The 12,836-nt window shown below is 38.4% G+C and overlaps 2 protein-coding genes across 6 annotated transcripts in view; one reads left to right on the top strand and one right to left on the bottom strand.

The window, feature by feature from the left end:
- LOC117287838 (haloacid dehalogenase-like hydrolase domain-containing protein 2) overlaps positions 1 to 10,728 on the bottom strand; it is a 22,413-nt gene extending 11,685 nt beyond the window's left edge. For 2 of the 4 annotated variants that reach the window (XM_033768386.1, XM_033768385.1), the window contains exons 1-6: positions 10,154 to 10,728; positions 7,277 to 7,485; positions 6,144 to 6,228; positions 4,267 to 4,483; positions 2,178 to 2,241; positions 282 to 425 (exon numbers count right to left, since the gene is read on the bottom strand). In XM_033768386.1, coding sequence (XP_033624277.1) covers positions 322 to 425; positions 2,178 to 2,241; positions 4,267 to 4,483; positions 6,144 to 6,228; positions 7,277 to 7,485; positions 10,154 to 10,254 — 780 coding nt within the window. In that variant the 5' untranslated portion in view covers positions 10,255 to 10,728 and the 3' untranslated portion in view covers positions 282 to 321. Of the gene's footprint in view, positions 1 to 281; positions 426 to 2,177; positions 2,242 to 4,266; positions 4,484 to 6,143; positions 6,229 to 7,276; positions 7,486 to 9,248; positions 9,273 to 9,977; positions 10,003 to 10,153 lie in introns of those variants that run through there. The other 2 variants (XM_033768389.1, XM_033768387.1) reach the window with 2 other exon arrangements.
- LOC117287837 (interferon-stimulated 20 kDa exonuclease-like 2) lies at positions 9,577 to 12,836 on the top strand. 2 transcript variants are annotated; one of them, XM_033768383.1, is made up of 3 exons: positions 9,577 to 9,610; positions 10,661 to 10,749; positions 11,794 to 12,836. In XM_033768383.1, the coding sequence occupies exon 3, from the start codon at positions 11,802 to 11,804 to the stop codon at positions 12,759 to 12,761; it is 960 nt and encodes a 319-aa protein (XP_033624274.1). In that variant the 5' UTR covers positions 9,577 to 9,610; positions 10,661 to 10,749; positions 11,794 to 11,801; the 3' UTR covers positions 12,762 to 12,836. The 2 variants fall into 2 exon arrangements, with proteins under 2 accessions (XP_033624274.1, XP_033624275.1); XM_033768384.1 differs by lacking the exons at positions 9,577 to 9,610; positions 10,661 to 10,749 and adding an exon at positions 10,900 to 11,100.

Below are 12,836 nucleotides of genomic sequence, written 5' to 3'. Positions count from 1 at the left end.
TCAAATCCCGGTCAGTGACACTTGAACCCTTGAGCAAGATGCTTACTATATTTGCTTTTCTTCACCCAGGGTTATTAATGGGTACCTGCGAGGGTAGAGGTTGATACTTTGTATGAAAAGCCACAAGCGCAATAAGCTCAGGGCTGTGTATTTCCAAGGGAGCGTGGAAAGATTGAGGATTCATTATTGGCCCATTGACCAGGCACTAATGTAAAGCGCATTGAGACGCTTTTGTAAAATGGGCTTTAGAAGAACTAGTTCATAATATTATTATTACTTACCAACTTCAATCACCTTGGCCGTTATCACTCTATTCACCGATCATAACATATTGGAAATAATATGTTCCACTGCCTCTGGAAAACTTGAACAGACGGCGTAAGCTCTTGGTTGAATGTTGTCTTCATCACCAGGACGATATTTCCCTGTTTAAAATTATAATATAGGTTTTCTCGGTCAATTTCGGCAAATCGGCAGTCAATTTCATTTTCATGCGTTCGAATTAAAGCTGTTTTGCCCATCCAGTTGTTACAGCGTTTCAAATTCAGCATTCGGCCATTCAATTTCGTTTTGAGTCGAGTCAAATTCCTTTAGCACTCTTGTCGTCATTCTTTTTCGTGACACACACGCCCCCAAAAGCATCTGCGAATTTGAATGCTGCTTTGATGAATTGTTAAATTGAATGACTATTTTGTTAAGTCGCATGACACAACATTACATTTATGACTACTCATAAAACGAAATTAAAAAAACTCATTAAATTGGCTGCTCATTTTCCGAAATTGACCGAGAAAACCTATAATAATAATAATAATAATATAATTAATAATAACAGTTACATGATGCTTTGCACACCCAAAGGGCACCCCAAGCACTTCCAACACTTTTACCCCCTGGTGTAGTTACCCTGGTGGTAACATTTAATTCATTCCTTAAACCAACTCAGCTCCCTGGGGAGATGCAGCCTGTGCAACAAATATGTGCTACTCACTCAGCTAAATCAATCACCATCTCTGCCCTCACATGTACTCATTTACCCCTGGGTGGAGAGAACCAATTACAGTGTCTTGCTCAGGGACACAATTGTCACGACTGGGACTCGAACCCACACTCTCATAAACAGAAACACCAGGGCCCAATTTCATAGAGCTGCTTAAGCAACAAAATTTGCTTAAGCAGAAACATCCTTGCTTAGTAAAATCAGAGTACTGGGGCCAATTTCATAGAGCTGCTTAAGCACAAAATTTTGCTTAAGCAAAAAAATCCTTTCTTAGTAAAATCAGATTACCGGCCAAGACTCCACTCAATTATTATGCTAAGTGAACAATACTTAAATACCAGTCACAAGCAATGTATATGTCATGAAATTTTGGCCAGTAACATGTGTAAAATAAGCCAGCTATTTTCGTGCTTAAGCAAATTTTTTGCTTAAGCAGCTCTATGAAATTGGCCCCTGGCCAAGACTCGACTCAATTGTCATGCTAAGTAAACAACAGCTAAATACCAGTCACAAGCAATATATTCGACATGACATTTGGCCAGTAACGTGATAAATAAGCCAGCTATTTTCTTGCTTAAGCAAATTTTTTGCTTAAGCAGCTCTATGAAATTGGCCCCTGGCCAAGACTCGACTCAATTGTTATGCTAAGTAAACAACAGCTAAATACCAGTCACAAGCAAAATATTCGACATGACATTTGGCCAGTAACATGTGATAAATAAGCAAGCTATTTTCAGCTCTATGAAATTGGCCCCAGAGCTTGAGTTCCGTGCCCTTATCCTCTTAGCCATTTGACTTAAGGCAATATCTACGTAAAAGGCCAGCTGAATTAGTTACAAATGAAACACAATGAGAAGCTCTGTTGAGATGTTTTAGTACTCAGAACTTGATGAGGGCTGCCCTCAAATAAACTGTACATCTTTTGGCAGTTCTTTGGGTCTTGTTTTGTTGCGATGAGTGGTTTTGTTTGCAATTTACACCATCTAGCGCTTTACAAATTCTGTAATTTCTTAAAAACATGTTAAAGCAAATGTACAACGTTGGTCACTGTATAAGATCAGTATCCACACTTTACATCACCAAATATAAACACAAAAAAATAAACCTGTGAAAACTTCCGCTCACTCTGTCATTTGAGCCTGCTAACAAACTTCATAGATAAAGAAGATATATTAACCTGTATTGACCAAGATTCCCTTTAGGCCAGCTTGTATTGCTCCTTGAACATCATCCCTTGCATCCTGGATAGATACACAGAAATTTACAGTAAGCATTAACGTTAATGGTAGGGTCAATCTTGGGTAACTGAAAGCATTGGTATAAAGTTGGATAACACTATGTTCTTATATAGCAAATTTCACCATTACGTCTCGATACGTTTTACATCAGTGCCCTGATCATTGGGCAAATAACATTCCTTTTTTAATCTTTCTCAGCTCCCATGGGAGTATAGACGATGTGACCTCTACTGACGTCTCTCGAAAACCATAACACGATTCGCGCGCATACCGCCGTGCAAAACCTTTGTGTTTTGGCAGCCAGCTAGAAAGTGTATGCAATCTTACCATGACTACGCGTATTTTTGTCCGGCGAAACATGGCGTATACAGAGTTTTGGCAACAGAGGGCGGTTTGAATGTAAACAAAGGTCACATTGTCTATACAGCCCTGAGCTGCCTTAAACGCTAGTGGCTTTTCCATTAAATATGCAACCTTTACCCTTGCATGACTTAAAGATGCTATGTCAGATTTTTGGCCGATTTGACCCACAAATTTTGATTTACAATTCAATAGGTAATTTGATGGGAGTCGAGAAAGTTACAAGCTTTCATTTGAGCCATTGCTTGAAAAAGTCCTCTAATTATTAGTAGAAGTGAAACAAAGTGCTCAAAATTAGTTTTTGTCGGGATCCCAACAATATATCATGTGACCAATTCTTATGTGTATGTGTTTTATAAGAAACTTTTTAAATTTTTGGCGTGGTTCCTGATCATTACAAGTAAAAGTTAAACATTTATTTTTATTTTTAGGGCCACAAATCTGACATAGCATCTTAACCACCAGAACTTGAATTGACTACTCTAAACCACTCTGCCATGGTAAGAGGCACCTTGCGAAATTGATTACAAATCAAGTCGACAAATTCAAATGTCTGTGGCGTTCATTTGTGAATGCTGCAGCCAGGTAAGTGGTTGGTACCTCGCTAAACATGGATGGTTCAAGTTTCTAAATGAAAGTGCTGGTTTTTACTGTTTTCTCTATAAGTTAAGACTGTATTCAGCTGAAATTTTCACAGGTGTTCGATGTTGTATCTTTCTTGATTATTTTGACTACAAACGTTGACACAAACAAATCTATGAACCTACATTTTAAGACCCTATTGGTAATTGTCAAAGACCAGTCTTCTCATTTGGTGTATCTCAACATATGCATAAAATAACAAACCTGTGAAAATTTGAGCTCAATTGGTCGTCGAAGAACTTGAAGTTGTGTGCTTTCATCAGATGCTTGAATTCGAGACCTCAAATTCTAAATCTGAGGTCTCGAAATCTAATTCGCGGAAAACTACATGTACGTTACTTCAGAGGGAGCCGTTTCTCACAATGTTTTATACTACCAACCTCTCCCCATTATTCGTTACCAAGTAAAGTTTTGTGCTAATAATTATTTTGAGTAATTACCAATTACCAATGTGTCCACTACCTTTAAATGATGCTAATCTACACTAAGTTAGAAGACTGGTCTTTGACAATTACCAATAGTGTTCACTGCCTTTAAAGACACTGGACACTATTGGTATATGCCAAAGGCCATTCTTCTCACTTGGTGTATCTAAACATAATGCATAAAATAACAAACCTGTGAAAATTTCAGCTCAATTGGTCATCGAAGGTCACCATCATTGGAAAATTAATTCTTTCTCGAAAACTACATTACTTCAAAGGGAGCCGTTTCTCACAATGTTTTATACTATCAACAGCTCTCCATTACTCATTATGAAGTAAGTTTTCATGCTAAACAATTATTTTGATAATTTACCAATAGTGTCCACTGTCTTTAAGTGTCTTGCCTTGGCACACAAGTGACAAGGCAGGACTCAACTTTACACTCTGCTGATCTAAAACACCACAGCATTAGTCTGGTGCACATAGCCGCTCTCACCCTTGGCATGCATGCCACTTGTACTTCCCGACATTTGTTTAATTTCTTGGGGACATTATCTGCTCAAAACTTCCACCCAAGGGACTCTTTCCTAAAATGACTTACATCTCCAATCATCACAGCTTCTTCTGGACTACATCCCAAGCTCCTCAAGGCCTCTGTGAAGAACGTCTTCTCTGGTTTCCCTACAACAGTTGCTGTCGTTCCAGTGGCATATTCCAGAGCTTCAACAAAGGGTCCTGGCCCCAGAGCTAGACCATCAAGCTTCTTGAAGTACTTCCCTTTGTGGATCGCAATCAGGGGCGCACCTTCTAGAATTAATCTAGAAAAAGGGAATAATAAAGGACATCGTTAATAATAATAATAATAATAATAATAATAATAATAATAATAATAATAATAATAATAATAATAATAATAATAATAATAATAATAATAATAATAATAATAATAATAATAATAATAATAATAATAATAATAATAATAATAATAATAATAATAATAATAATAATAATAATAATAATAATAATAATACGACCATGTTCCGGAGAAAGTTGTAGAGAACGACCAGGTCAAGATCCTATGGGACTTTAACATTCAGACCGATCATGTTATACAACATAGGCGTCCGGATGTTGTGCTATTAGATAAGACGAAGAAGATGTGTCATCTCATTGACATAGCGGTGCCAGGTGATATAAGGGTAGCTTCGAAGGAGATGGAAAAGATCGAGAAGTACCAGGACCTGGCCAGGGAACTTCGTAAGATTTGGCAGGTAAAGGTAAAAGTAGTCCCCGTGGTGGTTGGAGCACTTGGCACCATTCCCAAAGCACTGGGGAAACATCTAGATGAAATAGGGACAAATGTGAGGGTAGATCTATTACAGAAGGCAGCGCTTTTGGGAACAGCGAGGATCCTGAGAAAGACCCTTGAGATCTAAGGCTACGGGACGTAGCCCGGCTCGAGGAGTTACCGGCACAAAGGAAAATGAGATCTTTCTTTTGCATGCTGTGATAAAATGAAATAACAATAATAATAACAATAAAAAAGACTTTTAATGCGCAATCCATCCTGCTGGGTGTTCAAGGCACAATAAAAACCAAAAATAAAACAAAAGAAAATAGACCCAACTAAATTAGTCCTTGAAAACCTGTGACATAAGATAAGGTTTGAGAAGAGATTTGAACTTTGTGGTACAAAGACAAGATCTAAGACTAAGTGGTAGAGAGTTCCAGATGCGTGGGGAGATGAAGAAAAAAGACCTGTCACCCCAGTGTCGAGACTTGGGTTCAAAGAGAAGCATGAAACTGGATTCAAGATTCCTTGACGGAGTGTAAACTTGAAGTAGTTCAGAAATATAGTGGCCATCACCTTAAAGATGATTCGTTGAGAGATAGGGAGGCAGTGAAATTGTTTAAGAATGGGAGTGTCACGATGCGGGCTGCAGCGTTTTGAGGCGTTGGAGATGGGAAATCTGGTTGTTAGGAAGACTGCATTGCCATTGTCAAAATGAGAAGTAACAAATGCATCAATGACCTTTTTAGCGACACTCTTGCTGAGGAATGGAATTCAACAATTACATGAACAGTGAATTCATTTCATCATGTCAGGGCAAAATGATGTCCTCAGAAAATAGCGTCTACACAAAATAATTGGTTTCTTGCGGTATCACCAGGTGTGTATCTACTTGCCAGGTAGATTATGTTCTTTTGAGAACTCGTCTTGTTTTATACTGTACTGCTGCAGAGTAGAGTTTTCGGAAATTCCGGAGACCTCCCCACTTCTGAAGAGGAGAATATAAAGCCAGACTTGAAGTTCTCAAAAATCATTTACCCAGCAAGTAGATACACACAATACAACCAAAAATATTGATACCTCACCATGCTATGCCTCAAAATCCCATATACATGTACAAAACACAACATCACTTTATAGAAGTGCTATCAGTTTAAAGTTTTATAGCTACAATATTGTTTGCTTACTTGAATGCTGTGTTGAGTGTTGCATAGTTGAAATTGTCTGGAGTTAAACCAACAACTACTGCGTTTGGTTCATCAGTTGGTATACCTGCATTGGAGGAAATTGGTACAGATACAAGAATAAAGTGCAGACCTCTTGGGGGTATTGTGGAAGCTATTGGTAATTGTCAACGACCAGTCTTCTCACTTGGTGTATCTCAACATAATGCATAAAATAACAAACCTTTGCTCAAAATTTGAGCTCATTTGGTCATCAAAGTTGGGAGATAATAATGAAAGCAAAAACACCATTATAAAACAAAGTTGTTTACTTTCAGATGCTTGATTTCGAGAACTCAAATTCTAAATCTGAGGTCCAAAAATCAAATTTGAAGAAAATTACATCTTTCTCGGAAACTACGCGACTTCATCAGAGGGAGCCATTTCTCACAATGTTTTATGCTATCAACCTCTCCCAATAGACCGTATTGAATAACCCCTTTTTTATATGAAAAGTCGCCATCTTGTAGGGCAAACCGTATGCGCGTCCAACGCGTACATCATCGAAGCACGCAACATGCAACATTCCCGGTTTGATTTCTTTGGCACATGCAAGCACACATGCACAGACGCCATATTGTAGATAAGATATTTGAGCCGCGTGACGTCATTTTCAATACGGTCTATTACTCGTTACCAGGTTTTATGCTAATAATTATTTTGAGTAATTACCAATAGTGTCCACTGCCTTTAAAAACAATTGGGTTAATATGGTTTAAGTAGAATTTTCTGCCTGGTTTTCATGTTTATCTGATGTTTAGATGTCTAGTTGGCACTGTCTAGTCCTTGGTCTTTTTGTTTTCCCTTTTTATTTAAATCTTCTGTCCATGCAGCTCCATGGTTTTCTTGTTTTCCTACTGCCCTTTAGGCTTTTTTGTTTAATTGTGCTGGTTGGCTGTGATTAATTGTATGTGTATGTTTTTTGTTGCTTATGAAAAAAAAAAAAAAAAAAAAAGAAAAAAGGAAAACAGGTTTAAATTTAATATTCATCACAAAAGGTGAAAAGTTTTCAGTTGACATCAACATTGAACATTAAAATTAAAAATTGAAATTTGCTACTAGAGCGCTTTTGGAATAATATAAGAAATAAACCCCACCTATAAAATCTTTCTTGGCATCATCTTGTAGCAGCAACATTGGTCTTAGTCCACCTTCTATCACTAAATGTCTGGCTGCTGTCAGTGAGGAGAAGATGTCTGTTATTCTGATATCAAACCCTAGCCTCTGAAGACGTTCATGAAGGGTTACAACACTCTCTTTAGTTGTGTTGGTCACAAACTTGATCTTCACTGGAGCTGTTCTCAACCTAGAAGTAAAAGAAGAAAAAACCCCAGATGTATCCACTTTGATTAATTTAAAATAATGTCATGACTACTTTATAATTTTAGCTTCGGTCCCCACCAGAACGCATCAGTGGCCGAACCTTCTTGTCTGGTGTGTAGGTCAAGGAAATCGTTTCTGGTCACAGACAACAAGATTTTTGTTGATTTTCAATTCTTCATCATGGTTGAGTTTAGACCCAGTAACTGGGGCGCTGCCCACCTTTTTTTGAAAGTTTGTCATTATCATTCGTAACTCCTTTTTTTGGAAATTTTGACCGACCGATAATGACATCGTTTCGAAAAAAGGAGTACAGCACCCCAGTTACTGGGTCAAGGTTGAGTTTTCGGTTTAACCTACTCGTACGTAGTAGGTTTAACCATAGTCCATGTACACTAATCCAGAAAATAAGAATATTCTTCTTTGCTTAAAAAAAGTCACTGCGCATGATTGTAGTTTGTAAAGTACGAGTACAGGCAGTTAGTAGAACTACATGCATGAGATGTCGTTCCACTATCGTCTACCGTAACGGGAGACGATAGTGGCTGGAGACGATAGCAACACGAAATCTCATAGTTCTCGTGCAGGAGACGATAGCACAACGAAATCTCTTTTCATTGTTCTGTAGGATAATTATAATACTATAATAGTAGGAGTATACGGTACACTGTTCACAGCCAGCCAGTAGGCCTACTTACGCTCGCTAGGTGGTATAAAGTTTATAATAAACTGTACTCAGCCGAGTATCCTGGTGTCATGTGTTTTCAGTAGGATAACAGGAAAACTGTTCACAATCAAAAACTAATTTTTTTTTTTCAAATCATCTATCCAATTTTTTTAACAATAACACTTACACTTCATGGTGTGTTAAAATTTTTAAAGTTTTGGTTTTACGTTGCGAGAGACAGTCCGCCATTAACAGTGCTTATAATGCATGCACGACATTGGAGCAACGTCATATGTTTTCACACCTTTCATTGGTTGGTATTTTATCAGAAGCTAGACTTATGACGAGCAAAATAAATCAAAATTTTTATTCAATTACGACTTAACAAATTTAATTACATTTTTTTCCCAAGGCATTATGGCTACTATATTAGAATCCAGAGATATCATAAGGCATGAATGAAAGTAAAAAACCCCACCCCGCCTTGAAGCACACACACTTCATAACAATCCGTTTTCCCCCATTTCAGACCAGTATTAGTAATGTTTGGTTTCAGGAGATAAGAAACCAATCTATGATATTTTCTCTTTAATTTAATGTAGACTTAATATTTATTACGCTTATAGGAATTTAATACAGTATGCAGTAAATCAAAAAAAAATTGTATTTGTCATTTTCACTTAAAATATTTTTATATTTTCCCCACATTTGCTAGTTGCGATAACGTAACCCTCCTGCCGACGGCGTAGCAGGAGGATTACGTTATCGCAACTACACATTTGCACACCATATAATCCCGAATAATAACCACCTCACGTGATCCATCTAGTGACTAAAGCAGAATGAAACTCAATCTAGCAGATAGTAATTTTGTTTTGAACTTTCGAGGTTGGGGTCGCACTAAATACCGACAACTCACGACCCCTCACGACAACTCACGACAACAATTTTTAAATGCACTTTAACAGAACATTTGAACATAATTCAACCGGTAAATATATGCACAAGAGTCATATGCACCCATATCACCTTCAAACTGTTAAAAAAATTGTATTTTTAAGTGTACAAAAAGTGTTTTTTACCCCGAATTTAGTAACGAACGGAAATATCCGCCATGTTGTCTTTCGACGTACTTGGACGATTCCATTACACCGTAGGGGGGGATACAATATGCAAGATGATTATTTACCATTTCATGTGCCTCTCATATCATAGTCCCCATAGAGTTTTAAGAACTATTATATTTAAATTTTTCTGTTTATTGAATTCCAGAGTGTCGGCTTAGTTCTTAACAAGAAAGAAAAAAAAACAGCAGCTAAAACCAAAAAGAAAAAAATACAACTCAGCCCTCAGAAAATACCCATGCCCCCTGCGGTGTAATAGAATCGTCCAAGTACGTCGAAAGACAACATGGCGAAAATTTCCGTTTGCTACTAAATTCGGGGTAAAAAACACCTTTTTTACAGTTAAAAGAACAACATTTTCAACAGTTTAAAAGTGATTTAGATGCATATGACTCTTGTGCATATATTTAATGGTTGACTTATGTTCAAATGTTTTGTTAAAGTGCATTTAAAAATTTTTGTCGTGAGTTGTCGTGAGTTGTCGGTTTTTAGTGCGACCGCGAGGTTGGATTATGTTTCTTTGACTCGAATGTTGGCATATAAGGAAAAGTTTCCGTATGGCGCCACCACTTTTTCATTCGAAATAAAATAATATAGTATCTAATTTACCTGATTGATATATCCCTTTTTGTAAAAATGAGTGAAAAAGTGGTGGCGCCATACGGAAAGTTATCCGAAAATACAGACCGTGAGTAAACTGCATAGCTTCTGTCACCGGTGCAGCTTGCACAATCTCGCGGTAAACGGGAATCAAAGTTGGGGACCGAAAATATATGTTATGACTACATGTATATGAGGGTCGATAACGTATGACATGTAATGTATGACGCTATACATTAATAATATTATATTGTTTTAAAAACCTTTTCAACGCCTCAACTGCTCCTGGGACAATGGTGTCTTCAACATGTAGTGTTCCACTTAAATCAATCAGCACTGCTCTCAGACCAATCCGTACTGCCATGTTTTCTCTTCAGAAAACTGAGCATTTCTACACAATTTCTTCCCACTGATTATCATTCCCACATTTTATGAAGTACCCCCTCTATCGTTTTGGAATGACCCTTATGGCTAGTATAGTCTAGTAGTCGTGTTTTAGGTCGGAAGTCGCGTTATGGTCCTCAACCCAGTTTAGGGACATGGGAGTCTGTACAATTTTTCTGTGTTTAATCATGGAAGTAGAAAGCAGTATAGACACAGGAATATGCATTTCATTTAAACGTTATGTAATTCTTGAAACATAGCACGAGCTAAGTTTGGTTCAACCTATGTGGTTGCAAACAACTTGAATAAAGACCATTAAGTGCGCGTGGAGTGAACCAGTCTAGCTCCTGTGCGTACTTCGTATTATTTTGTGTACATCTTTGCAGCGTGCAGAGCACCCAACGCCGGGTATTATTTCGCAATCACGAGTTGGATCCACGTCCGTACAGACAGTTTCTGAATCCTTCTTTTGGAGGTATGTACATGTATATCAACTACTATTACAACTTTAAAAAACGCCGTGGAAATGTTTGAATTGTTTTAGTGTATGTTTTAATACCAACTGTTTCGAATGTTATTGATGTTTTATTAATAAAATAATTAATAACAATGACGTTATGTTTTGATCACTACGTAGGTTACGTACGGGTCCGTACTTTCCAGGCTCCATGCAATATGCTGCACGTGTTCATTGTATCCGTGGTTTGAATTTTATGATCACGATCATGATGGTACTCTCGACTCTCCCTCATGCGCTAGTCTAGCTAACTATAGGTTCGTTCCACTGTTGTCGTCGCTAGTAGGTGGAGACGATAGCGTAACCATGGTAACAAGCCTCCCTATTCTATCTATTGCATGACTAGTGACAGTGAGTGGTGGTGTAGTGTATTTGGAGACGATACCTAACGATTGCGGAACAAATAATCGGCTGAAAATAGTTGTATGTTTTACTATTAGTAGTCTTGGTAGTATAGCGATGTAAACCGGTAAACTGAAAAACAAAACTGTTGTCCCCTACCCCCCCCCCCCCTCGATCCTCACATCACACCACCTCGACTCGATCCTCCCCTCCCCTCAATCCTCCCCTCCCATCGATCCTCACCCTCCCACTCTGTTAAGTGCTGATCAACTAAAATGTACGAATATAAAGTTGATAAATAAACAGAAAAACTTCTGAAACCTCCATTCATGATTTCGACATTCTTCTGACATTGAACCATAAATGTAATGTACCCATGGTCATCATGGAGAATCCTTCCTTCATGAGACTGATGGCGATAATGACAAAATTGAGAAAAACATTAGTACAGTGCCCCATTTACTGGGTCTAAATGCACTGAGGAGCATGGAGGAAGAAAGTTCTGTAATGACAGGGTTGCCCAAGTATGACTTTATTTTCTCAATAAGATTTATATTTTACCATAACATGTGAAAAAGTGGCAGCTGTGCATCAAGACACAGAAGAAACATAAAGTAGATTCAGTTTTAACTCAAACAGCAACTTGTTTTCTTTCACCAGAGTTAACAATGCCAGCCGTTAAGAGGAAACAACCTCCACAATCTGGTCAAAGTGACCAAAATGGTTCAGTCTCCAAGAAGATGAAGAATGGTGCTCAATCATTGAAGCAATCAAAGAGAAGATCAAAGAAAAACAAGAGGAAAAAGGCACGGCAAAAGAAAAAGATGAATCTACCATCAAGACTCTCAAGAATTATTAATTATGGAGCCAAGAAGGCACAGACTTTGCTGACACAGAGAAATGCTACGATCCGTTGTCCGGGAAATGGTGACACAACAAAGGGAACCAAATCCAAGACAAATGGTGATGTGAAACCCTTGCTTGCTAGTCGATCGTCTTCAATCTCCCCCCATGAAAGCAGATTTGAAAGGGGCATTCCAAAAGACAGACTCATATCCTTGGATTGCGAGATGGTTGGCGTGGGACCACAGGGAAGGATCAGTGCTTTAGCAAGGTGCAGCATCGTCGACTACAACTGTAACGTCCTCTATGATGCGTATATCAAACCGGAGCTTGAAATCCTGGATTATCGGACTCCATGGAGTGGCATCCGCAAGCAGGACATGGAGGATGCAACCCCCTTCAAGAAGGCGCAGCCTTTGATCCAAGGTATTCTTGACGGGAAGATACTCTGTGGTCATTCCATCAGGTTTGACCTTGCTGTACTACAGATGGGTCACCCTAAGGAGGACATTCGCGATACAAGTATGTACCGAGGGCTCCAGGAACTTGCAGGGTTGACCCTCAGGACCGGTCAACACCCTGGCCTTAAGAAATTGACCAAGTTGCTGTTTGGACACTCGATCCAGAGTGGCGAGCACTGTTCTGTTGAAGATGCCAAAGCAACGATGAATCTGTACAAACTCGTGGAGAATCAATGGGAAGAGGAAAGGATCTCTGTGTTTCCTGAGCGAGATTTTAGGCTAAGCTTTATGGATGATCACTACTGGCCTGATGATTTAGAGTAATACAAATTTTTAAAAATGTTCTTTTTGTGTGATTAAGGACACTGGACACTATTGGTAATTGTCAAAGTCCAGTCT

This window comes from Asterias rubens, chromosome 3 (assembly GCF_902459465.1).
Source record: "Asterias rubens chromosome 3, eAstRub1.3, whole genome shotgun sequence".
NCBI classification, from domain to species: Eukaryota; Metazoa; Echinodermata; class Asteroidea; order Forcipulatida; family Asteriidae; genus Asterias; species Asterias rubens.
The sequence above is the reverse complement of the archived record's forward strand: the minus strand, read 5'-3'. Positions and strand labels throughout refer to the sequence as shown.